This window comes from Lipotes vexillifer, unplaced genomic scaffold (assembly GCF_000442215.2).
Source record: "Lipotes vexillifer unplaced genomic scaffold, Lipotes_vexillifer_v1.1 scaffold299, whole genome shotgun sequence".
NCBI lineage: Eukaryota > Metazoa > Chordata > Mammalia > Artiodactyla > Lipotidae > Lipotes > Lipotes vexillifer.
This window is the reverse complement of record NW_006784347.1, coordinates 2,554,974-2,578,237: the sequence shown is the minus strand read 5'-3', so window position 1 is coordinate 2,578,237 and position 23,264 is coordinate 2,554,974. Positions and strand designations below refer to the sequence as shown.

General features: G+C 42.0%; 1 protein-coding gene across 1 annotated transcript; it reads right to left on the bottom strand.

Moving 5' to 3' along the window:
* Positions 1-71: 71 nt before the first annotated feature.
* Positions 72-20,321, bottom strand: MILR1 (mast cell immunoglobulin like receptor 1). The gene is made up of 7 exons (XM_007456776.1): positions 20,234-20,321; positions 14,393-14,653; positions 9,322-9,606; positions 7,587-7,700; positions 1,319-1,408; positions 538-606; positions 72-124 (listed from the first exon to the last, which is right to left on the bottom strand). Exons 1-7 carry the CDS (start codon positions 20,319-20,321, stop codon positions 72-74), a joined length of 960 nt encoding a protein of 319 aa, XP_007456838.1.
* Between the last annotated feature and the right edge of the window lie 2,943 nt (positions 20,322-23,264).

Here is a 23,264-nt window from a genome sequence, read left to right as displayed (position 1 = left end):
TTGCTTTTTCGTTATGTAAATCAGCTTTATAAAAGCATCTTACCCTGAGATGTAGTTTCTATCTTTAAATCTCAGAAGATGAGTTCAGAATAGACATATCCAGTTTTACAATCATTACAGGTTTCTATAATATAAAAGAGAAAATAATTCAGTAAACTTAGGATATATATCCATAGAAGCTCTTTAAAAATTCTATTTTAATAGCTGGGTGGCCTGACAGAACCAAGTATTAACTTTTTTTTTCCTGGACTATATTAAATGATTTATTCTTGAAAAGTTTTTAGAAGTGCACCTGCGTCCTTCTCTCTGGATTTTTTATATGATATTCTCCCCACCACATCCTTCTTTCCTCCGCATCTACCCATCTCCTGATGAAATTTGTTAGGAGCCGTGGTACTGATTGCTATTGGTTTCCTAGGGTATGCATGTTGCCCCCATTCATCCCATCCTTGGGTTCCTAAAGCCTAGGAGTATGGTGACCTCACAGAGACTACTCTCCCATTTCGATAGCATCCTTTATCCCAAACGGTGGCTCACCCTGATCTCTCGGTGCCACCTCCTGGAACATCGGGGTGGCATAATGTATCTCCTGAGAGTATTCAGTCCCTGGGTAAAAGACAAGAAATAGAGTTATTGGGCCTATAATCCAAATCTCTGGTCACTTGAGGGCAGTGGCTTGCCAGCTACCCTCACAATGTCATGTCACATCTGGACTTTGCAGAGAGTACTTACCATCTCAGGCTTTGGAAACACATTGCCTTGGTTCTAAGCCTGGCACAGATTTCTCATCTGTACAATGGGAATGATATAAATTGGGAGTTAGTGGTGTTTGTACCAGACAGGGCAGGTAAATTGCTTAGCACTCTGCCTGGCACATGGCTGGCCCTCAGTCAATGTTGGCTGGGATTGTTCTCATTGTTGGCCAAGGTCCTGGGTCTGTTTACTATAAAGCAGCAAATGATGCCATCCTTAAGAGGTGATCATCAAAGAGATTGGAACACAGTGTGGATCATTCTGAACTGATAGAAAAAATATCTCCAAGATACGTTGTTAAGTGAAAAACTCAAGGTGTAGAATGACATATCTATGACATGCTACCATTGCTACCACTTATTTAGATGCTAACATAACACATAAAATGTCTGGGGAGGGATTTTAAAATTGGTTATTGCCCCTGGAAAGTGGGATAGGGTGTCGGGATGGGAGGGAGACACTATACTCTGCTTCTGCAATTTTTTACACGTGTCTGTATGACCTTAAAATTTTTTTAAAGACAAAAACCCCAAACCAACCAAAATCGCCAACAAAGTTCTCTTACCTGCTTGATTTTTACAGATACTTGCATATATTCCATCTTCCATGGGTGTACTTCCATAGACTCTGGGTGCATTATCTTTCATAGCTTTTCCTATATAAATTGGTGCAGAATCATTAAATTAAACTACTTTAGCCACAGGAGAGGAATTCCCCAGAGTTCTGAAAGAATGACCTGCTCCAGTGGCCTAAACTGTTGTCTATTAAAGGAAAACCATAGACTCAGCAAGGAGTCCATAGCATCTGCTTCTCTAAGGCAGGAACCCTTCTGATTTATTTTCTTGGGTCTGCAAATAACATCCTTTGCCTATCAGATTATGCTTGAGATGGCCAGAGACACCTTTTCTTTCCTTCGCTGAAAAGAATAGGCTGTAAAAAGCTTTGTAATATCTGCGATAGTAAATTACCCAGCTGAGTTCCATTTAGTCCTGGCCAGTACTCAAGAATATTAATTCCACTTTTGTAAGACACTGCGCTTTTTGTAGGAAGAGGAGACATGTTTTTTAAAAGTATGAGATGCAATAAATTTAAGAGGATTGAAATCATATCAAGCATCCGTTCTGATCCCAACAGTATGAGACTAGAAATCACCTACAAGAAAAACACTGCAAAAAACACAAACACATGGAGGATAAACAATATGCTACTAAACAACCAATGAGTCACTGAAGAAATTAAAGAGGAAATTTAAAAAATACCTGGAGACAAATGAAAATGGAAGCACAACCATCCAAAATCTAAGGGACCCAGCAAAAGCAGTTCTAAGAGAGAAGTTTATTGCAATAAAATCCTAGCTCAGGAAACAAGAAAAAATCATAAATAAACAACCTAACTTTACACCTAAAGGAAATAGAAAAAGAAGAAAAGTTAGTAGAAGGAAAGAAATAATAAAGATCAGAGCAGGAATAAGTGAAATAGAGACTAAAAGAAAACAATAGAAAAGATTGATGAAACTAAGAACTGGTTCTATGAAAAGCCAAACAAAATTGATACACCTTTAGCTAGGTTCATCAAGAAAATAGAGAGCTCAAATAAATAAAATCAGAAATGAAAGAAGTTAAAACTGAAACCACAGAAATACAAAGGGCTGTAAGAGATTACTACAAACAGTTATACACCAATAAAATAGAAAACCTAGAAGAAAGGGATAAATTCCTAAAATGTACAATCTCCTAAGACTCAATCAGGAAGAAATAGAAAATATGAAGAGACCAATTACCATTCAATATGAAACTGAATCCGTAATCAAAAAACTCCCAACAAACAGAAGTCCCAGACAGATGGCTTCACAGGTGAATTATACAAAATGTTGAAGAGGAATGAACACTTTCAAACTCATTCTGTGAGGCCAGTATCACCCTGTTATCAAAACCAGACAAAGACACCAGAGCAAAAGAAAATTACAGGCCAGGGCTTCCCTGGTGGCGCAGTGGTTGAGAGTCCGCCTGCCGATGCAGGGGACGTGGGTTCATGCCCCGGTCCGGGAAGATCCCACGTGCCACGGAGTGGCTAGACCCGTGAGCCATGGCTGCTGAGCCTGTGTGTCCGGAGCCTGTGCTCCACAACGGGAGAGGCCACAACAGGGAGAGGCCCCGGACCCCAAAAAAAAAAAAAAAAAAAAAAAAATTACAGGCCAATATAACTGATGAACATAGATGCAAAAAGCTTCAACAAAATATTAGCAAACCAAATTCAACAATATATTGAAAGGATCATACACCATGATCAAGTGAGATTTATCCCAGAGATAGAAGGATGTTTCAATATCCGCAAATCGACGTGATACACCACATTAACAAATTGCATAACAATTATATGATCATCTCAATAGATGCAAAAAAGGTTTGGACAAAATTCAACATCAATTTATGGTAAAAACTGTCAATAACATGGGTATAGAGGGAATATAGCTCAACATAATAAAGACCATATATAACAAGCCCACGGCTAACATTATACTCAGTAATGAAAAGCTGATAGCATTTCCTCTAAGATCAGGAACAAGACAAGGATGCTTACTCTTGCCACTTTTATTGAAAATAGTATTGGTAGTCCTAGCCACAGCAATCAGACAAGAAGAAGAAAAAAAGGAATCCAAATTGGAAAGAAAAAAGTAAAACTGTCACTGTTTGCAGATGACATACTATATATAGAAAATCCTAAAGATGCCACCGAAGAATTAGAACTATTAGAACAAATAAATGAATTCAGTAAAATGGCAGGATACAAAATTAATATACAGAAATCAGTTGCATTTCTGTACACCAAAAATGAACTATCTGAAAGAGAAATTAAGAAAACAATCCTATTTGTAATTGCACCAAAAAGAATAAAATACCTAGGAATAAATCTAACCAAGGAGGTAAAAGACCTGTACTCAGAAAACTATAAGACACTGATGAAAGAAATTGAACACAAACAAATGGAAAGATATACCATGCTCACAGATTGGAAGAATTAATATTGTAAATGACTGTACTCCCCAAGGCAATCTACAGGTTCAGTGCAATCCTTGTCAAATTAGCAATGGGATTTTTCACAGAATTAGGACAGATAATTCTAACATTTGCATGGAAACACAAAAGACCTCAAATAGCCAAAACAACCCTGAGAAAGAACAAAGCTGGAGGTATCATGCTCTCTAATTTCAAACTGTACTACAGAGGTAATCTGAGTACAAACTGTACTCAGAGGTAATAATCAAAGCAGTATGGGAATGGCACAGAAAACAGACATATAGATCAATGAAACAGACTAGAGTGCCCAGAAATGAACCCATGCTTATATGGTCGATTAATTTACAACAAAGGAGGTAAGAATATACAATTGGGAACAACAACACAGTAAGCGGCATCGGGAAAACTGGACAGCCACATGCAAAAGAATCAACTGGCCTACTTTCTCACACCATCTACAAAAATAAACTCAAAATGGATTAAAGACCTAAATGTAAGATCTGAAACCGTAAAACACCCAGAAGAAAACATAGGTAGTATGCTCTTTGACATTGCTCTTAGCAATATTTTTTTGGCTCTGTCTCCTCAGGCAAGGGAAGCAAAAGCAAAAATAAACAAATGGGACTACATCAAACTTGCACAGTGAAGGAGATTATCAACAAACTAGAAAAGCAGCCTACTGAATGGGAGAAGATATTTGCAAATGATATGTCTGATAAGGGGTTAATATCCAAAATGTACAAAGAACTCATGCAACTCAACATCAAAAAACCAAACCCAATTTAAAAACAGGCAGGGACTTCCCTGGTGGTCCAGTGGGTAAGACTGTGCTCCCAATGCAGGGGGCCTGGGTTCTATCCCTGACGGGGAACTAGATCCTGCATGCATGCCGCAACTAAGAGTTTGCATGCCGCAACTAAGAGTTTGCCTGCCACAACTAAGAGCCTGCATGCTGCAACTAAAAGATCCCACATGCCGCAACTAAGACCTGGTGTGGCCAAAAACAAACAAATAAAATTTTTTTTTAATTACCCCATTAAAAAAAGTAAAAACAGGCAGAGGAACTGTATAGACATTTTCCAAAGAGGGCATACAGATGGCCAACAGGCACATGAAAAGATGCTCAACATCACTAAATCATCAGGGAAATGCAAATGAAAACCACAATGAGATATCACCTCACACCGGTCAGAATGGCTACCATCAAAAAGATAACTAACAAGTGTTGGCAAGGATGCAGAGTAAAGGAAACCCTCTTGCACTGTTGGTGGGAATGTAAATTGCTGCAGCCAATATGGAAAACAGTATGGAGGTTTCTCAAAAAATTAAAAATATGATCCAGCAATTCCACTTCTGGATATTTTTCTGAAGAAAACAAAACACTAATTTTAAAAGATATATGCACCCCTGTGTTCATTACAGCATTATTTACAAAAAACAGCCAAGCTATGGAAGCAATCTAAGTGTCTGTTGATAGATGAATGGATAAAGAAGATGTGGTATGTGGTACACACAGAGTGGAATATTACTCATCCATAATGAAGAATGAAATCTTGCCACTTGTGACAACATATATGCACCTAGAGGGTATTATGCTAAGTGAAATGAGTCAGACAGAGAAAGACAAATACTGTATGATTTCACTCATATGTGGAATCTGGAAAACAAAACAAATGAACAAACATAACAAAAAACAGACACATAGATACAAACAGGTGGTTGCCACAGAGGGGGGTGAACGAAATAAGTGAGAGAGATTAAGAAGTATAAACTTCAAGTTACAAAATAAATGTCAGGGACTTCCCTGGTGGTGCAGTGGTTAAGACTCTGTGCTTCCAATTCAGGGGGCCCAGGTTTGATCCCTGGTCAGGGAACTAGATCCCACATGCATGCCGCAACGACAAGTTTGCATGCCACAACTAATGAGCCCACGTGCCGCAACTAAGGAGCCCACCAGAACTAAGGAGTCCGCCTGCTGCAACTAAGACCCAGTGCAACCAAAATAAATAACTAAGTAAATATATACAAAATAAATGAGCCACAGGGATGAAATGTACAGCATGGGAAATATAGTCAATAATATTGTAATAGCTTTGTAATGAGACTTATCATGGTGGTCATTTTGTAATGTATAGAAATTCGAAGCACTCTGTTGTGCACCTGAAACTAACATAGTGTTGTAGGTTAATTATACTTCAATTTTAAAAATGCTTTACATTACAAAAAACAAAAATTTTTTAATGTATGAGATGTATACATTTTGACATCTGTTTTCAAGTTTCCTGTCAACTGGGTCCTGGATTTCTGTGAATTAGGACTTTAGAGATGCAAAAAGGCCAAGAGCCTAACATGTAACACTTAGTTCTCTCCCCAGGTCTGACAGTATCTCCCATGGCCCCATTTTACAGGTCAGAACGCTGAGGCTCAGGCAGGTGAAGGAGCCCACTCAATGCCCCGAAGCTCACTGGCAGGTGTCGGTCCTGAGACACAAACTGTCTTTTGTGTAAATCTCAATATTCCTCCGTAGTCGTGTGCCAAATGAAAAGGCCACTTTGAAATCTTAACTAGAGGTCATAAGACGTGAATTATGAAAAGTAGTAAATGAGGTTTAATGCAGCACTTAAGGTGGGCCAGAGAGAATGAGGCTCTTTTTGTCTTCATGTACTGAGCTTCCTCTGAGTGGCAGACCCAGTGAGGACAGTGAAAACTACAAAGCAAAGCTCTGGCAGTCTGAACCCACTACATCATTTGCAGGCTTCATGCAAAATGAAAATGCAGGGCCTCTTGTTTAAGAATTATTGAAATTTGTACACTCACATTCAAAGCAGCACTACTCACAATAGCCAAAAGGTGGAAGCAATCCAAGAGTTCATTGATGGGTGAATGGATAAACAAAGTGTTTGTGTGTGTGTGTATGTACACATATGTGCGTGTGTGTGTGTGTATATATATGTGTGTGTATATATAATGGAATATTATTCAGCTTTTAAAATGAAGGGAAAAAAATTTTTTTTGGCCGCACCGCATGGCTTGTGGGATCTTAGTTCCCTGACCACAGATCAAACCTGTCCTCCCTGAAGTGGAAGCGTGGAGTCTTAACCCCTGAACCTCCAGGGAAGTCCTGAAATGAAGGAAATTCTGACACGTATACAACAGCGATGAACCTTGAGGACATTGTGCTAAATGAAATAAGCCAGTTACAAAAGGACAAATACTGTATGATTCCATTTATATGCGATTTCTAAAGTAGTCAAATTCATAGAAAGTAGAATGGTGTTTGCCAGGGGCTGGGAGGAGAGAGAAATGAATGGGGAGTTATTGTTTAATGGGTACAGAGCTTCAGTTTTTGCAAGATGAAAAAGTGGATGGCTGGTGTTGGTTGCACAGGAATGTGAATGTACTTAATGCCACTGAATATATACTTAACAATGGCCAACAGGGTAAATTTTATTGTTGTGCATATTTTACCACAATTAAAAAATAATATTAAAAAAATTTTTTAATGTATTACGAATTTCAAGACAGTGACAGCAGAGCATTAAACTGTCTCCTTAGCACGGGGCCCTGTGTGACTGCACAGGTCACACACCCACAAGCAGTCTAAATAGGGAAGTCTTTAGCAGAGACAAGAGAACTGTGCTACGTGTGAACCATTCAGGAAGTCGTTCATTACCTTCTCCTTTTGCATCTTTTCCTTCTCTTCTCATTTTCTTCACATCCCATTTCTGATTCCCCTTTCCCTTCCTCCTTGCCCTCACCCTGCTGTCTGTATCCAAAACCCAGGGAAAACAATGGCAAAGCTCTTAAGGAACTTACTTGCTTTGTACTTTGGTAGCATCCACAATGCCAGAATTAGGATTATTATTATTAGCACCAGAAGCAGAAACCCCAGAAGCAGTAGCTGCAGGCAGAAAGGACAGCTCTCTCCTCCTGGAAGAAGACAGCATTCATTGGTCACTGCACAGCCTTCTTTTCCAATGATATTGAATTGTGAAATGTTCTGGAAATGGTGATCACGACTGTCTCCCAGGTTAACCAGTGTACCCTGAACCCTGAACCCCTGCCCTGCAAATTGAGGGTTCACTTGTTAGTGAGGTTCTTAAGGTTCATACCAAGTCCATCTTCCACAAGGGGTCATATACAAGGAAGAAAAAGCAGCACAGCATTTAACAGACAGATGTTGGCTACGTTGTTAGAGTCATAAGCCTGAGAACAGCCTGGCCATTTATTGGGCAAAGGCTTTAGTCATGTCGGCATGATTTATGTCACCCAAATACCTACCACTTATTGAGTGTTAATTATATGCAGTCATCGTGTTAAGCACTTTACATGCATTACCTTATTTTTCTCATTGGTATTACTCCCATTTTACAATTAAGTAGAGTAAGACTCAGAGAGGTTAAGTGACTTTCCTAAAGTCACCCAGCTAGTGAATTGATGGCTGTGATTTGTAGGCAAAAGCCTGACTCTGGAGCCTGACTCCAACAGGTTGCCTCACTTGTTAGAACTTACTGAACACCCAGGTGTGGGCTCTGATCTGAGGATGAGGCCACATGAGGTGTTCAATGCCCAATTGTGCCTGCTACCTTTGCTAACGTAATTTTTGTTCTATGCTCCTACCTCGACCAATGTCCCTTCATAAGGCCAGATTTAAGTCTAAAATTCTCAGACTTCTCAGAGTTCTGCACTGGAACATGACAGTATGGGGAGAGCCAGCCCCAGCCCTAGCCTGGCCCCCTTTCCACCCAGGCTCTGACCTGCACCCTAAGGAGCCTGACATGCACGTGGACATCCCCAGCCTGCATGGCCAAATGCCATCCCCCCACTCCCCACAAACAGCTCCCTTGGTGTGGGCCCAGGAATGTTCACATCCTTACCATGGTCCACCCTTGGGAGGATGAGCTGGGAATGAGACTTGTGCAGGCCCTGGAAGGTGGGTTCTGATCTGATTGGGTAGGGAATTCAGGTCTAGGAACCTAGAGTAAGGTATAGAAAAGTGAGGATATAGGGTCCAGGCGGACAAATCCCCATGGCTTATGGGAAGCTTATGGGAAGACACATGGCTAAGAAGCACCAGAGCAGTGCCTTCCAAAACACAAGGTTGGGACAGGAGCCATTCTTGCCTCAAGGAAAGGGTGGCACTGGAAGTCTAGACTCACCAAGCATTAAACAGCCAAGCAGGTGACAGGTGTTGGAAGTGAATTTTAAAAATGATTTTAAAAAAGCAAAAGAAAATCAAGAGACCCAGCAGCTTCAAGAAAGATGCAAATTCTAATGCGACTGCTTAGAACCTGAGCAGTGAAAAGTCAAGACAGGAAGCAGGGTCAAGTCAGGAAGTCTTACTATTGATACAAGGTCCCTTCCTGCACCAGTTTCCAGGCTTTTCTTTGGTTCCTTTATGGCAGAAAGCAACCCCATCAGAACATGTGGACCCTACAGAAGGAAAAGCATTTGGAAGCAGGTGGGCAAAGTGGGAAATGGGCGGGCAGAGGAGTAGCTGGTTTCTGGAAGTAAATCCAGATCCTGTTGAAAGAGTTCAGGTCGCCTTTACCTGTTGAGGGTATGGTGATGAGTTGACTGTATTTTGCATGGTCAGGCAATCTGTTTTTAGCTTCACACCTATACTCTTTCGCTTCTCCAGTGTTATTCTTGGTTAAGTTAAATTCAGCAGGCTCCCTTACATTCTTGGAGATAGCTGGTGATATGGCCGTGTTATTTTCAAAGAAAGTATAATTGATGGGCAGAGAGCCGTTGAATGAGATGCAGCGTAGCATTATGTATCTGTCTGATTTTGTTTGAACAACACTGATGTTCAGCACTGGTGCAGTCACTGGATCTAGAAAAATAAAAGTGCACGTTAAACAGATAAGCAGATTGGGTTCACTCACTCAGTCCACAAATATGGATGGGAGCCCTACTCTATTCCCAGCTATTAACCCAAAGATGGATGACACCCCTCTTGAGAAGTCAAGTTGCTCACATGAAGCTCCATCAGGAAGGATTAGTGGGTATGTGGTTAACCCCATGCCTCGTGGCATGAACCAGGTTCCGAGAAAGCCAGAGGGTGGAGGACGTCTCTGCTTTGAGGAATCAGAGCACAAACTTGCCTTTCATCAGAATTCGCAATTTGTTTGTGGCTGATAGTATAATTTTGTCAAAGATCCAGCTCCAAGTATGTAGTTGAGAGGTGCTTTTATTCCCAATCATTGTAAGATTGCAGTGGGTTTTTTTTTAATCAAAGAAATCTAAAAATATCATCTTTTCTAACTGTATTGTCATTTATAGAATTCGGCTGTACAATTGTCTTTCACTTCCTCCCGAAAGAAGGAAGTAACCCTGATAGAGTCAAGGGAAATTCTTGACCAGAAATGAGTGTGTCTGGTAAGCTCTGTAAGATCATACCCTATATAATAAGTTATATAGCTGGATAGTGGGAGAATCCAGCTATATAATTTATTATATAATTAATTAATAAAACAGTATTATAGGGAAAGGAAAGATAATTGTTGAGTATCCATCATGTGTCAGGGTCACTACCCACATTATCTTGTTTCACTTCACAACAGTACTACAAGGTGGACAGCATCATGCCCATTGCACAGTTGAGCCAACTGTGATTCAAAGGCCACAGAGCTAGTAAATGGCAGAGCCAGGACCAACTCCCAAGCATATGCGTTTGTTTGTTTTTTTTTGTTTTTTTTTGTTTTTTTTTGTGGTACGCGGGCCTCTCACTGTTGTGGCCTCTCCTGTTGCGGAGCACAGGCTCCGGATGCGCAGGCTCAGCGGCCATGGCTCACAGGCCCAGCCGCTCTGCAGCATGTGGGATCTTCCCGGACTGGGGCACGAACCCGTGTCCCCTGCATTGGCAGGCGGACTCTCAACCACTGCGCCACCAGGGAAGCCCATGCGTTTGTTTTTAATAACATTGTGCCAATTTAACAATTTGGCGCAGAATCAATGAAATATGTTTCATTGTTTAAGTCAAATCAAAGAAAATAATTTAGAGTCTTGCTCCATCCCTCCCCTGAGCAGGAATCCCTGTGGCAGCATCCTTGACAGAATGGCACCCAGTGATGGTGGCCTCAAAGAGCAACTTTGTTTGGGAATAGCATCAATAGGATGTTTTTACTATGGAACTGAAATCTACCTCCTGTAATTTTCAGGAAGGAGGAATTGAAACATTCATGAAGAAGCAGAGAGCATGGACTTCTCTCTGAGATAAGATGATTCAAACTAGAAGTACACTTCCCTGAGAGTTTGTAAAAGGACTGGTAACGTGTATCACAGCATCACAGTGATCAAGGGAAGGGAGTGGTGACTCTTCAATAAGTTAGTTATATTTTTTAAATTAAAGGAGTACTTTAATGGGACTTCCCTGGTGGTGCATTGGTTAAGAATCTGCCTGCCAATGCAGGGGACAAGGGTTCAAGCCCTGGTCCAGGAAGATCCCACATTACGTGGAGCAACTAAGCCCGTGTGCCACAACTACTGAGCCTGTGCTCTAGAGCCCACAAGCCACAACTACTGAGCCCGCGTGCCACAACTACTGAAGCCCGCATGCCACAACTACTGAAGCCTGTGCACTCTAGGGCCAGCGTGCTGCAACTACTGAAGCCCACATGCCTAGAGCCCGTGCTCTGCAACGAGAAGCCACAGCAATGAGAAGCCTGCACGCCGCAGCAAAGACCCAGTGCAGCCAAAAATCAATCAGTCAATCAATCAAGGGGTCCTTTAAGGCTCATTCAGTTGCCACCTTCCCCAGAAAACTTTTCCTTAGTCCTCCAGGCGGAACTTCTCCCTCTTCCTCTGCTTCCTGCAGCACTTGATCCCATCCTCTTAATACTTTTCTACCTCTTATTACATGATCCACTTGGATGTCTCCTGGTCAGCTCAAACATAACCTGTTTGAAACTGAACTCTAGTTAATCTGCTAGTTAATGAATGAATCAATTGGTAGGTAGATAAACATATGTTAAAATCCTATTTTAAAATGTTTTTATTCATTCAATCATTCATTTATTTTCATTGTGCTAAGAACAGTTAACATGAGATCTACCTTCTTAACAAATGTTTAAGTGCACAGTACAGCACTGTTAACTATAGTCACAGTGTTGTACAGCAGGATCTCCAGAACGTACTCATCTTGCATAACCAAAACTTTATACCCATTGAACAACAACTTCCATTTTTGCCCATCTCAGTAAATGACACCACTCCTCGTCAGCTGATCACACTTGACATCTGGAAGTCATTCTTGATTCCTTCCTCACCTTTATTACCTGTGATTCTAAATCTAATCAATCAGCAAGTCCTGTTGTTTCCTTCTCCAAAATATATTTTGAATCCATCCACTTCTCTCCATCTCCATCATTGTTTGTCTCCTGGATGACGGCAGAAGCCTCCCAACCGATCCCCAACCTCTACCCTTGCCCTGCCCCACCCAGGATGAATTAACATTGAAGGTAATAAGTTGGGCCTGATAAATAGGCCTGACTTGGCTCCCCCTCCCTTTCCAGTCTCACCTGGGGTCACACTCCCCTCATCAGACCTCCAGCCATACCAGTGTCCTATTAGGTCCTTCCCAACAGCCAAGTTCTTTCTTAAGTTGGAGCCCCCGGCACAGGTTATTGTCCCTTGACTAGAGCCTTTTTTCCCTGTCTCTTCACATAGCTAACCCCTTCTCATCCTTCAGGGCTCTTCTTAAATGCCATCCCTGTAGAAAGGCCTTCCCTAATTACCCTGTCTAAGGAGGTCACTCCCCCATCCCCGAACTTTCTCCATCACTGTGCCAGTTTGTGATTATGAATTTATTTGGGTACTTAGGTTTTATGCTTCCCCAAATAGACTGTAAGCTCCACCAAGGCAGGAACTAATATATATCCAGGGCTCGGCACATCGGGGATATCATTAAATATTTGATGAGTGAATCAGTGATTCATGAATTTGTGTTCACGGCTCACATCCCTTACTGGGTTGGGGATAAGATCATGTCTTAGGCATCATCGAAACCCTGGCAGCATCCAACACAATTACTTGCATGGGGTCGGCATTCAGTAGGTATTTACTAATCTGACCTAAATGAAGATGATGCAGGTTTTTATAATCTATTAAAGAAGTTCTACAGGATGGTATGATTACTGTAACACATTGCAAGAAACGTGTGCATTTGCTGTGAAGGCAGGATGTGGGAAGATTGTATACATATCTGTGGGATGGAAGCTCAGGAAATGAAGACTTGGGGTTTTTTTAATCAATTGATTTAAGGCTTCAGCCTTGCACAGGAAGCTAGTGGTACACAGGTTCCCTGGTGCCTATTCTGTTGCTCTTTCTGCAAAACCAGGCTGCCCAGGCCAGCAGGAATCTGACCACCAGAGAATATTATCAGCCAGGGTACTGCCCTCACATCATCCATTACAACCCAGACCATGTTTGCATGGTCTTCTTCTTTTTACATTTCATTTACAATTAACGGCTTCCATTGAGTTTGTGTTCAAATTTGTCCTAAGATGGTTGGCTCTAATCCAGAGCCCACGGCATCCCTTCAAGTCTTACGCAGAAATTTGCATCTGTAACATGTCTCAGGGAAAGTATCCACTGCTATCATTAGATTGTTAAAATGGTTATAACCTAAAAAGCTGAGAACCGTTGACCTAGAGCAGAGGCGTCCAATGGAACTTTCTGTGATGATGGAAATGTTCTGTGTCTGTGTTGTCTAATACAGCAGCCACCCCACATCTGTGGCTCTTGAGCACTTGAAATGTGACTAATGAGACTGAGGAAATGAATTTTTAAATTTCAAGTAATTTTAATTAACTTGAATTTAAACTTAAATAAAACATGTGGCTAGTGGCTACCATACTGGAGAGCACAGACCCAGAGAATCACTCAAAGATTCAATCAGTAAGTCAGGGCTCCTCTGTCTGGAAGACTCCAGGTACATGTATTACCTGGAAACACTCTCTCCCTCTCCCAGGAGTCCACTATCAAGGTCACCTTCATGGATGAGGCCATTAATGCTAGGTTGTGAAAGGCTTGGGGTGGGAAGATGGGAGAGAAAAATATAAAAGTAATAAAATGTGGCTGGGGAGTTCCCTGGTAGCCTAGTGGTTAGGATACCGGGCTTTCACTGCCGTGGCCCAGGTTCAGTCCCTGGTCGGGGAACTGAGATCCTGCGATATATCCTGCGTGTCGTGGCCAAAAAAATGTGGTTGGGCAGGAAGAGTGCAGGCTGATGACCATCGCAAAGGGAAGAAGGTGAGAAAAGCCTGGGGCTCTGGAGACCCTTGCCACAGGGTCCCACATTGATTCTAAGACTTCTTATTTGAATTCTAAGAGAAAAAGTCTTTTTTTACCTACACAATGAGAGTCCTAGAGTAAAGCATCTAGAAAAGATCTCAACAACTTTTCAAATTGTTGATATAATACTTTTTGCCTTGGGCCATCAGCATATTATTATCTGAAACAGCCAAAAGTATTTGGAGAGAAAGTGAAATGGAATTATTAAGAAAAAAGATCTCAGTGACATACTTGCCAGGCTCTTGAGCAGAACAGAGAACCCATCCTAGAACAGGAAAGAATGCCTCCAAATCACAGGGCCGCCGAGTAACAAGCACTCTACTTACCGACAAATGTGAAGTTGAACTCATGACTGTATTTTGAACAGTTAGAAACTTGGGCTTTGCATTTGTAGGGGCCCAAGTCACGGGCTTCTGAGATTGTTAAGTTAAAAGTCATGGGTCCATTCTGGATGCTCAGGCATTTCTCACCCCGAAACAAAAAATAGGTGATCTGCAGTGATTTGTTCTGGTTGAAACAAGATAGAGATACATTCTGACCCCTCATGACTGCATCCGTTTGTGAGTTCAAATTTGGAGAAGGGAATTCTGGAAAGCAAAATAACACAAGAGAAAGTCCTTGTTACCGTCCATCAATAATAACTCAGTGGTTGTCTACCCACATTTCGTGGGTCAAGGTGGTGGAGACCCTCTGTTCCTGGTGAACTTTCTAAAGGTAGGGGACATTTCTTGCCTGCACAGCCAGGCTGGACAGTGTGTGAGGAAACCTCAGTGCCTACAGAGGCCTCTCCCAGTGAGAGACGGGTAGCCTTACCAAGCTGTTTTGTGCTGGTTAGGAAGTGACTGGTCACCAGTACCAGACAAGGCCACTCTGTGACCATATTAGAGCAAAACAAAGACAAGATGACTCCATAATCATGTCTGAACACAGATGAAGACACGAACATGGTCCAAAACACAAAAATGGCCAAGTATCCCTCTAAACAATATGATTGACTGCTGTTTCTTTATCAGTCAGAGCTTTTGCCTTGCACTGTTTTTCTTATCTTTTAGATAAGAATTATTAAGATTCCCAACCATATCATTATTTCCACTTCCTAAAAGAATCCAATTCAGAGTAAAGCCTGCTGCCTTGAATCTTCCTCCAAGTAACCTAACACAAATCTTACTGTAAGATGCCCTCTTGCTTACTCCATGGTATGTATTTTCTCTTAAAACTCAACTTGGTTCAACTACATATGGGTCCCTGGTGATCTTTGGCTGGAGGACGTTAATAGTTTGTACCTCTAAAAGATAAGGACTCTGGTAAAAATTCCAATACCATTATCTCACCTAAAAATTAACAATATTTAAAAAATATCATCAGATATCTAGTTAGTGTTCTAATTCCCCCAATTGTCTGACTTTTCTTTTAGAATCCATAATGGTCTATTGTAGTTAGTTGCTATGTTTCTTATGACTAATTCCAATACCATTATCTCACCTAAAAATTAACAATATTTAAAAAATATCATCAGATATCTAGTTAGTGTTCTAATTCCCCCAATTGTCTGACTTTTCTTTTAGAATCCATAATGGTCTATTGTAGTTAGTTGCTATGTTTCTTATGACTTTTTTAATCTGTAGACCTTTCTGTCTCTTTTCTTTCCCCCTGCACTTTGTTTTTGTTTTTTTTTAAATAAATTTATTTATTTTATTTATTTTATTTTTGGCTGCATTGGGTCTTTGTTGCTGCGTGCAGGCTTTCTCTAGTTGCCGTGAGCAGGGCTACTCTTCGTTGTGTTGCACGGGCTTCTCATTGTGGTGGCTTCTCTTGTGGAGCATGGGCTCTAGGCGCACGGGCTTCAGTAGTTGTGGTGCACGGGCCTAGCTGCTCCACGGCATGTGGGAACTTCCCGGACCAGGGCTCCAACCTGTGTCCCCTGCATTGGCAGGCAGATTCTTAACCACTGCACCACCAGGAAAGCCCTTCATTTGTTGAAGATAGCAAGTTGTTTGCTCTGAAGTGTTTTCCATGGTCTGGATTTCATTAATTACATTCCCATGCTCTCCTTTCCATATTCTTCTGTCTCCTGTCAGAGGCTTGATGAAATTCAGATTAGCTTTTATTTAGCAAGAATGCAGCATAGGGGGTAGGGTGTACTTCTATTAGGAGACACAGAATGTCTGGCTATCTCTCTTTTTGTTTGTTAGCAGACTTTGACGATAATTACCCAGAAAGCATTATTTCGTTAGAGGTTGCAAAATGGTGATGTACCAATTCTATTGTTCCTTCTTCATTTGTCATCCGTAATTATCTGAAGAGAAACACCCTTGTCAACTCTTTGGCTACACTGAGGTACAGTTTGCATAGAAAAGGGAGGATAGGGGACCCTGGTGGTCCAGTGGTTAAGACTCTGTGCTTCCAGTGCAGGGGGTGCGGGTTCGATTCCTGGTCAGGGAACTAAGATCCCACATCCCATGGCCAAAAAGAAGAAAAAAGAAAAGGGAGAATAAATACTTGGTTCTCTTCTGTTACTGACCAATTTTGAAAATAATGAGTTGGTTTCCTAGCATCTTGTAACAGTGAGGTATTTCCCTTTATTGTTATTATTTTTTGTTTAAGAATCATTATGAACTCATAGATTTAAATGTATTTGATGTGTCTCAACCCACAACCCATTACAATTATTTTATTCTTATTGTCTCTTTTTTTTGGCTATAGGGAGCATCTGCAAACTGCCTTCTGCCTTCACAGCTGTGAACTGCTCCATGCCTCGTTGAACCAATTTCTCAGCCCTGAGAATAGGTAAGTTTTGTTAAGCAGCTGTGTCTCATTTTAGGAGGCGGTGTTGGGGGTGGGGTCCTGCCAAAGTGAGGCCTTTGTAAGGGCAAAGCCATCAGCGTTTAATGGGAGGTACTTCTGTAGAAACAAAGGAAAAGCCAACTGTCCAGCCTGGTCTGAATCCAGAGGGTGGTCAGCCCTCTGGGGGGACTTCCAGGAGGGTGGTCTCCGTGCCTCCCTGTATGGGGGAGGGGGAAGGGCAGGTGGTGGTAGTTCTGCTGCTTTTCCTGGGCCGCAGTTGGAATGTGGCCGTGGCGTTGGGTAAACTCTGAGCAACCCCCACCCCGGCATTACCGAGGTTGTCCACATGTAATCTGTGTGATTTCTCTGAAGTTTATACTAAGTTGTCAAGCTTCAGCTTGTAGGGAAGTTTTCATTTTTCGTGATTCCAAGTCAGAAGGGTAGGAGAGAAATTGGAAATGTTAACTGCTGACAGCGAGACGTGGCCATTTAACACCCCACAGGGTGTGCTGTACTTTTACTGAAACAGAGCTCTCTCCCTACAATCACCCCCGTTCTTTTTTTTTTTTTTTTCCATACGTGGGCCTCTCACTGTTGTGGCCTCTCCCGTTGCAGAGCACAGGCTCCAGACTCGCAGGCTTAGCGGCCATGGCTCACAGGCCCAGTCGCTCTGCGGCATGTGGGATCTTCCCAGACTGGGGCACAAACCCGTGTCCCCTGCATCGGCAGGCGGACTCTCAACCACTGTGCCACCAGGGAAGCCCACCCCCATTCTTAACAGAGATAATTGAAGATTAATTAGTTTGAAAACTCAGTCTGGTCTCATTAAACTTGGCCTGATTATTGATATCAGTGCAGCAAGAGTAGATTGAACATGTAGGTCTTTTAAGTCTGCTTTGCTGGAATTCCAGATTAGACTTTTAATAGCCTCTTGAGGCTAAGAAGCCAAGTCAGCAACTTGTCACCAGACTGTACCTTCAGTACCCATGAATTTGGGTGAATTCCTCTCTTCTTGATGTCCCTAAGACATCCTGAGACCCCTGGACCTGCTAAGAAGTGACCTTTACTCACTTGTGAGTTAAAAAAAAAAAGAGGAATATAGGGAAATGTTTTTTATATCACCTGCTTGGAAAAAGTCTTCCAAGTAAGACACACGAAATAGGAGCCATAAAGAAAAGACTGAAAAAAATAACTATCCTAAAATTTTTAACTCCTCTATGGCAAAATTAAGAGATGTGAAAGGCTAGAAAAAAATACTTAAAGCATAAATGAAAGCATAGTATTCTTTTTATATACATAAACCAACAGCAAATTAACAAGAAAAAGATAATCAAATAAATGGGCAAATAATCTGAATATGTAATTCCCCAAAGAAGAAATAGTGCTGGGGCTGAGGGATGGCTTGGGTGGAGGAGGGGTTTAGACCCCTCAAAAATGCCAAAACCTCCCTCCTTCTCTTTGATCTGGACAATTAATATTTTCTCAGCCTTATGTAAGCTCAGCTTCAAGATGAGACCTTGCCTCTCTTTTCAACCAGATAGCCATCCCTAAATGTCCTTTATATGGGTGTACTATAGCTTTCACAGTCAACAGACATGAAAAAGAAGCTCAACTTTATGAGTGATGAGGCAACCACGAATTAAAACAACATGGAGGGCTTCCCTGGTAGCGCAGCGGTTAAGAATCTGCCTGCCAGTGCAAAGGACATGGGTTCGAGCCCTGGCCCAGGAATATCCCACATGCTGTGGAGCAACTAAGCCCATGCACCACAACTACTGAGCCTGCGCTCTAGAGCCTGCAAGCCGCAACTACTGAGCCCATGTGCCACAACTACTGAAGCCCACACCCCTAGAGCCCGTGCTCCACAAGAGAAGCCATGACAATGAGAAGCCCACACACCTCAAGGAAGAGTAGCCCCCGCTCACCGCAACTAGAGAAAGCTCACGCACAGCAACGAAGGCCCAACACAGCCAAAAATAAATTAATCAATTTTTAAAAAAACAACATGGAGGTATTATTTTGTACTCATCAGAGTGACACATTAAAAAACTGACTGTATCCACTGTTTGAGAGGGTGGGAAACTCACACTTACCCATGTGCGTGGTCAGTGTTGGTGACCATGCACCAGTTCAGTGTGTGGGGAGGGCAACTTAGCAGTATCTGTAACAATTCAAATGGACATGCCCTTGGACCCAGACTTTTCACTTCTAGGATTTTATCCTACATGAGCTCTCACACACTCATGTGTCCACAAAGCATGTTGTGTACAATGTTTACTGCAGTATTGTTTCTATTACAAAGAAAAAAATGGAACAACCAGTAAGGGGGTGATGGTTCAATGAATTAGGCCGTGGGACTTCCCTGGTGGCGCAGTGGCTAAGACTCCGCACTCCCAGTGCAGGGCGTCTGGGTTCGATTCCTGCTCAGGGAACTAGATCACATGCATGCCACAACTAACAGTTCGCATGCCACAACTGAGGAGCCCGCAAGCTGCAACTAAGACCTGGCACAACCTAATTAATTAATTACTTTAAAAGATATTAAAAATTATTTTTAAAAAATGAATTATGGCTGAGTCCTATTATGAATTGCCATGCAGCTGTTGAAAAGAAAGGAACTAAATCTAAATGTTCCTCTTAGAAAGATGTCTGGGATATATTGTTAATTTTAAAAAGGACAGGTCACAGAAGAGTTTGTTTACTAAGATATTGAAACAAAAAGGACTGTTAATGGTGGTTGCTTCTGGAAGTGGAGAGGGGAGAGGGATTGAGGGGATATAACAGAACTTTCACATTTTATAGTATAGTAACAACAACGACCTGAGCTAGCATTTGTTGATGGTTCCTCATACACTCGGCTCTGTGCTGAGGCACATGGCTTGTCTCAGTCCTCACAACAACCCTCCCAGGGAAGTGCTTTTATTTTCCCCACTTCACAGAGGATAGAAATTAAGCTTTAAGTGGTTTCCTCGTGTGCGCAGGCTGCCAGCTGGAAAACGGTAGAACCAGGATTAGGACCACAACAGCCTAGCTCTATGGTGATAAACTGCCTCCCAGGATATATTTTTAGTGTTGCTTGACTTATCTTACAACAATTATGTGTTGATTTTTCTAATTAAAAAACAACAACAGAGAAAGAAGGAACCATTTCATTGTAAAAAATAAAACTCAATATTTTGTCTCTGAGTCTCAGGAAAGATTCTCCAACTCCCTTGCTAAAATCACTTCATTTTAAACAGTAGGTCATGGAAACGACTCTCCCTTTGGTTGTTCATCAGAAAGCACTGAAAAGCCTGCTCACGAATGTGCATGATTTAAAGCTGACAGTCTCACCGTTTCGGTGAAAACAGTTTTAGTACAAGAGAGAAGTAAATGAAACTTACCATTTGTTTTTCTCATTCTTTCACAATCCAGTGCAGCCTTCTGAACTGAAAGAGAGAAAAGGAACATGAGAAAACTCTTTTTCCACATGTTGTTTTGGTTTGGAGATTCAAGCTTCAAAATGGTAAGTGAGCCTTATACTTGACAGCAGGAAAAATGCCCCCAAAGAACAGTCTGTTCAAATGGCCCCCATGTTCTCCTAAATGAAATCGGGGAGGAGGGCAAAGGAGGCGTGGTGGCCTCCGGGGTTGGTGAGTCACATAGAGAACTTCCTCCTTTTTTTTTTTTTTTTTTTTTTTTTTTTTTTTTTTTTTTTTTTGCGGTACGCGGGCCCCTCACTGTTGTGGCTTCTCCTGTTGCAGAGCACAGGCTCTGGACGCGCAGGCTCAGTGGCCATGGCTTACGGGCCCAGCCGCTCCGCGGCATGTGGGATCCTCCCGGACCGGGGCACGAACCCGCGTCCCCTGCATCCGCAGGCGGACTCTCAACCACTGCGCCACCAGGGAAGCCCAAGAACTGTGTCCTTTTTGACCAAGTTAAAGAAATGGGAGTTGCATGGACAAGCCTGACATAAGATGACTGGTTGATGTGACCCTGTGCTCCTCTGTGAGCTCTTGTAGGCAGAGAGAGATGTGACAGGTTGCCTCTAATTCAGGCTGGCAGGGAAGCTGGACAGTGGGAAAAAGAAAAAGTATTGTCTTTATGCAAACCCACCCAATCGTCTCTTTCTAGATATGGCCTGTGTCAAAAGGAATTTAGTGGCAATTTGGTTTAGTCTTGGGAAGCAATATTGACTGTGTAGAGAGACACAGGGAAACATGGCAGCAGAAATGCCTGATTGTGTTAAATGCTGGCTTCTAGGTCCCACTCCAGGCTTACTGGGGATGAAACCTGGGACTCTGAATTTTCACAAGGGCCCAAGCAGTCTCAGAGTCTCTAAATTACAACCCTGAAGTAGCTAGTGATTCACTTCTCTGCAGTCCAGAATTCTCCTGACTCTGCGAAGTGGATGCAGAAGTGGATGCATGTTTTTGCTGTCGCCAGCCTGCAGTGGGGAGTGGGAAGGGGTGAGGGGTTCCCGAGTGGTGGGAGCTGTAATCAGGCTGGGCCACTTGGGTTACTGGTTCTTTTCTTTTTTCTTAAATTATTTTAAATTTTTTTGACCACTGTGCACGGCTTGTGGGATCTTTGTTCCCCTGAACCCGGGCCTCCGCAGTGAAAGTGAGGAATCCTAACCACTGGACCACCAGGGAATCCTGGGTTACTGGTTCTTGTTGCCACTGAGGGTTGGCCCTGTAGGTCTGTTGCTTTCCTGTGGACAGGTGCCCTCTCTGTGGGAGACACAGAGGTGCAGGTTCTTTCAGATCATCCAACCTCCAGTATTAACTCACTCCCAGTGCTCCTTTCTCGGGCTCCCCAGGTCCAGCCCGTGGTGGTCAGTCATTCCCAACCTCACACCTGGCCACTACTGGGGGTCTGAGCAGAGCCAGGACCTGCTGCGGTCACCCCCACTTCCTCCCTGTCTGGCTGCCACTGTCTGGAAGCAAATCATCTTATTTAGCCTTCAGTTCATAAAAGGCCTTTATTTCCTTCTGACAGTAAAAGTTACTTCTCAGGCACCCACTCTTCTAACAAAGATGGCACTCAGTGCTTGACGGTGACTTCATACGGTGATATTGGTGGCAATTTCTTTCACTAAAGAACCCCACAAGTTTAATCTCTGGTGGGATGACCCTTAACACCAGAATTTCTGCTAAAGGGAATCAGAGGTTTCGTTTTTGACATTTCCCAGGAGTATCTCATCCATCCTCGCCTGAGCAGAGGGTGGAGCTGGGTTCCCGAGAACTGTCATGCCCAGAAGATGGGGGGGTCTTTAGAAAAGCTGACATGTCTGGGGCATTTCTGTGTGTGGAACTTTCAGCTGGGGCAGGAAGCCTGCAGACCACAGCTTGGATACAAAGACAGCAAAGGAAACTACTAACAGCTACTTAGAGCTGTTAGTAAACGTTGCTAGGAGTACCTTAGCAAGGCCCCAGAAAAGGATCATAGTCTGTCAAAGATTACACAACAAATCAGCTATGAAGTCTCAAGTGGAAAAAGAAAAAGTTCATCCACGGACCTGGCACATTCCTTAGGGCCCAAATCATGGCAAATGCACATTGTTATGGTCTACAATAATTCACCATATTGATAAGCTTGATAACAATAAATATAGTCAAACAAACAGTAAAGTTAGGCTTTCTGTTGTCTAAGAGCTTTACACTGATAATCTCATTTAATCCTTATGAAACCTCTATGAAGTGTGCAGAGATAATATTAAATATGTCACAACCAGTAGAGTAATATATAAGTCAACGCATGGATCAGATATTTAAAAATATATTCCACTACCCCTAGTTTATCTCTAAATAAACTAAGTTATGTTATAAAACTACTCAACAAGTGATATAAATTTTTGAGCAAATCTTTAATAAATTATTCTCATAATTTCCAAAATTTTGTTGATTTTTAGAAATAGTTGGTATGGTGTTTTGAAACAGGGCTCACGTTCCAGGATGATTGGATATGAGGAACTGCCTTGAATTTTTCCAGTGAATTCCTTGAAACTGGTGGCCATTGGATAATGTGTAATCTCAATAAATTGAGAATTTTTCTTCACACCAGTTGTTCCTGGTGTTAAATCCTCAACTCCTGATGAACAAAAACAATGATAAAATTTTTAAATATTCCAGCCCTTATAATGTTGTTTGAAATTTTTCTATATCCAAAAGTTCTGTTATCTTATATTTCTAAATCACAAAAAATCATTTAATCCATTGGTTTAATTTCATTTATCCTTCCACAGAACTTTACAAATACCATTTAGTAGTGTCAAGATTCTATAAATTTAAATGACTTTAGAATTCATTTATTTTCACTTTTGCCCTCAAATAACAAATGTATTTTTTTTTTTTTTTTTTGCTGTACGCGGGCCTCTCACTGCTGTGGCCTCTCCCGTTGCGGAGCACAGGCTCCGGACGCGCAGGCTCAGCG

What these genes read in the sequence shown, in the direction of transcription:
- MILR1 (XM_007456776.1), bottom strand. Translation starts at nt 20,321, where the DNA reads ATGTGGAAAAAGAGTTTTCTCATGTTCCTTTTCTCTCTTTCAGTTCAG. An exon ending in CATCACCATACCCTCAACAG is followed by an intron (nt 7,701 to 9,321) that starts GTAAAGGCGACC and finishes GTCTTCTTCCAG; the next exon opens with GAGGAGAGAGCTGTCCTTTC. An exon ending in TATCTGTAAAAATCAAGCAG is followed by an intron (nt 607 to 1,318) that starts GTAAGAGAACTT and finishes TCTTTTACCCAG; the next exon opens with GGACTGAATACTCTCAGGAG.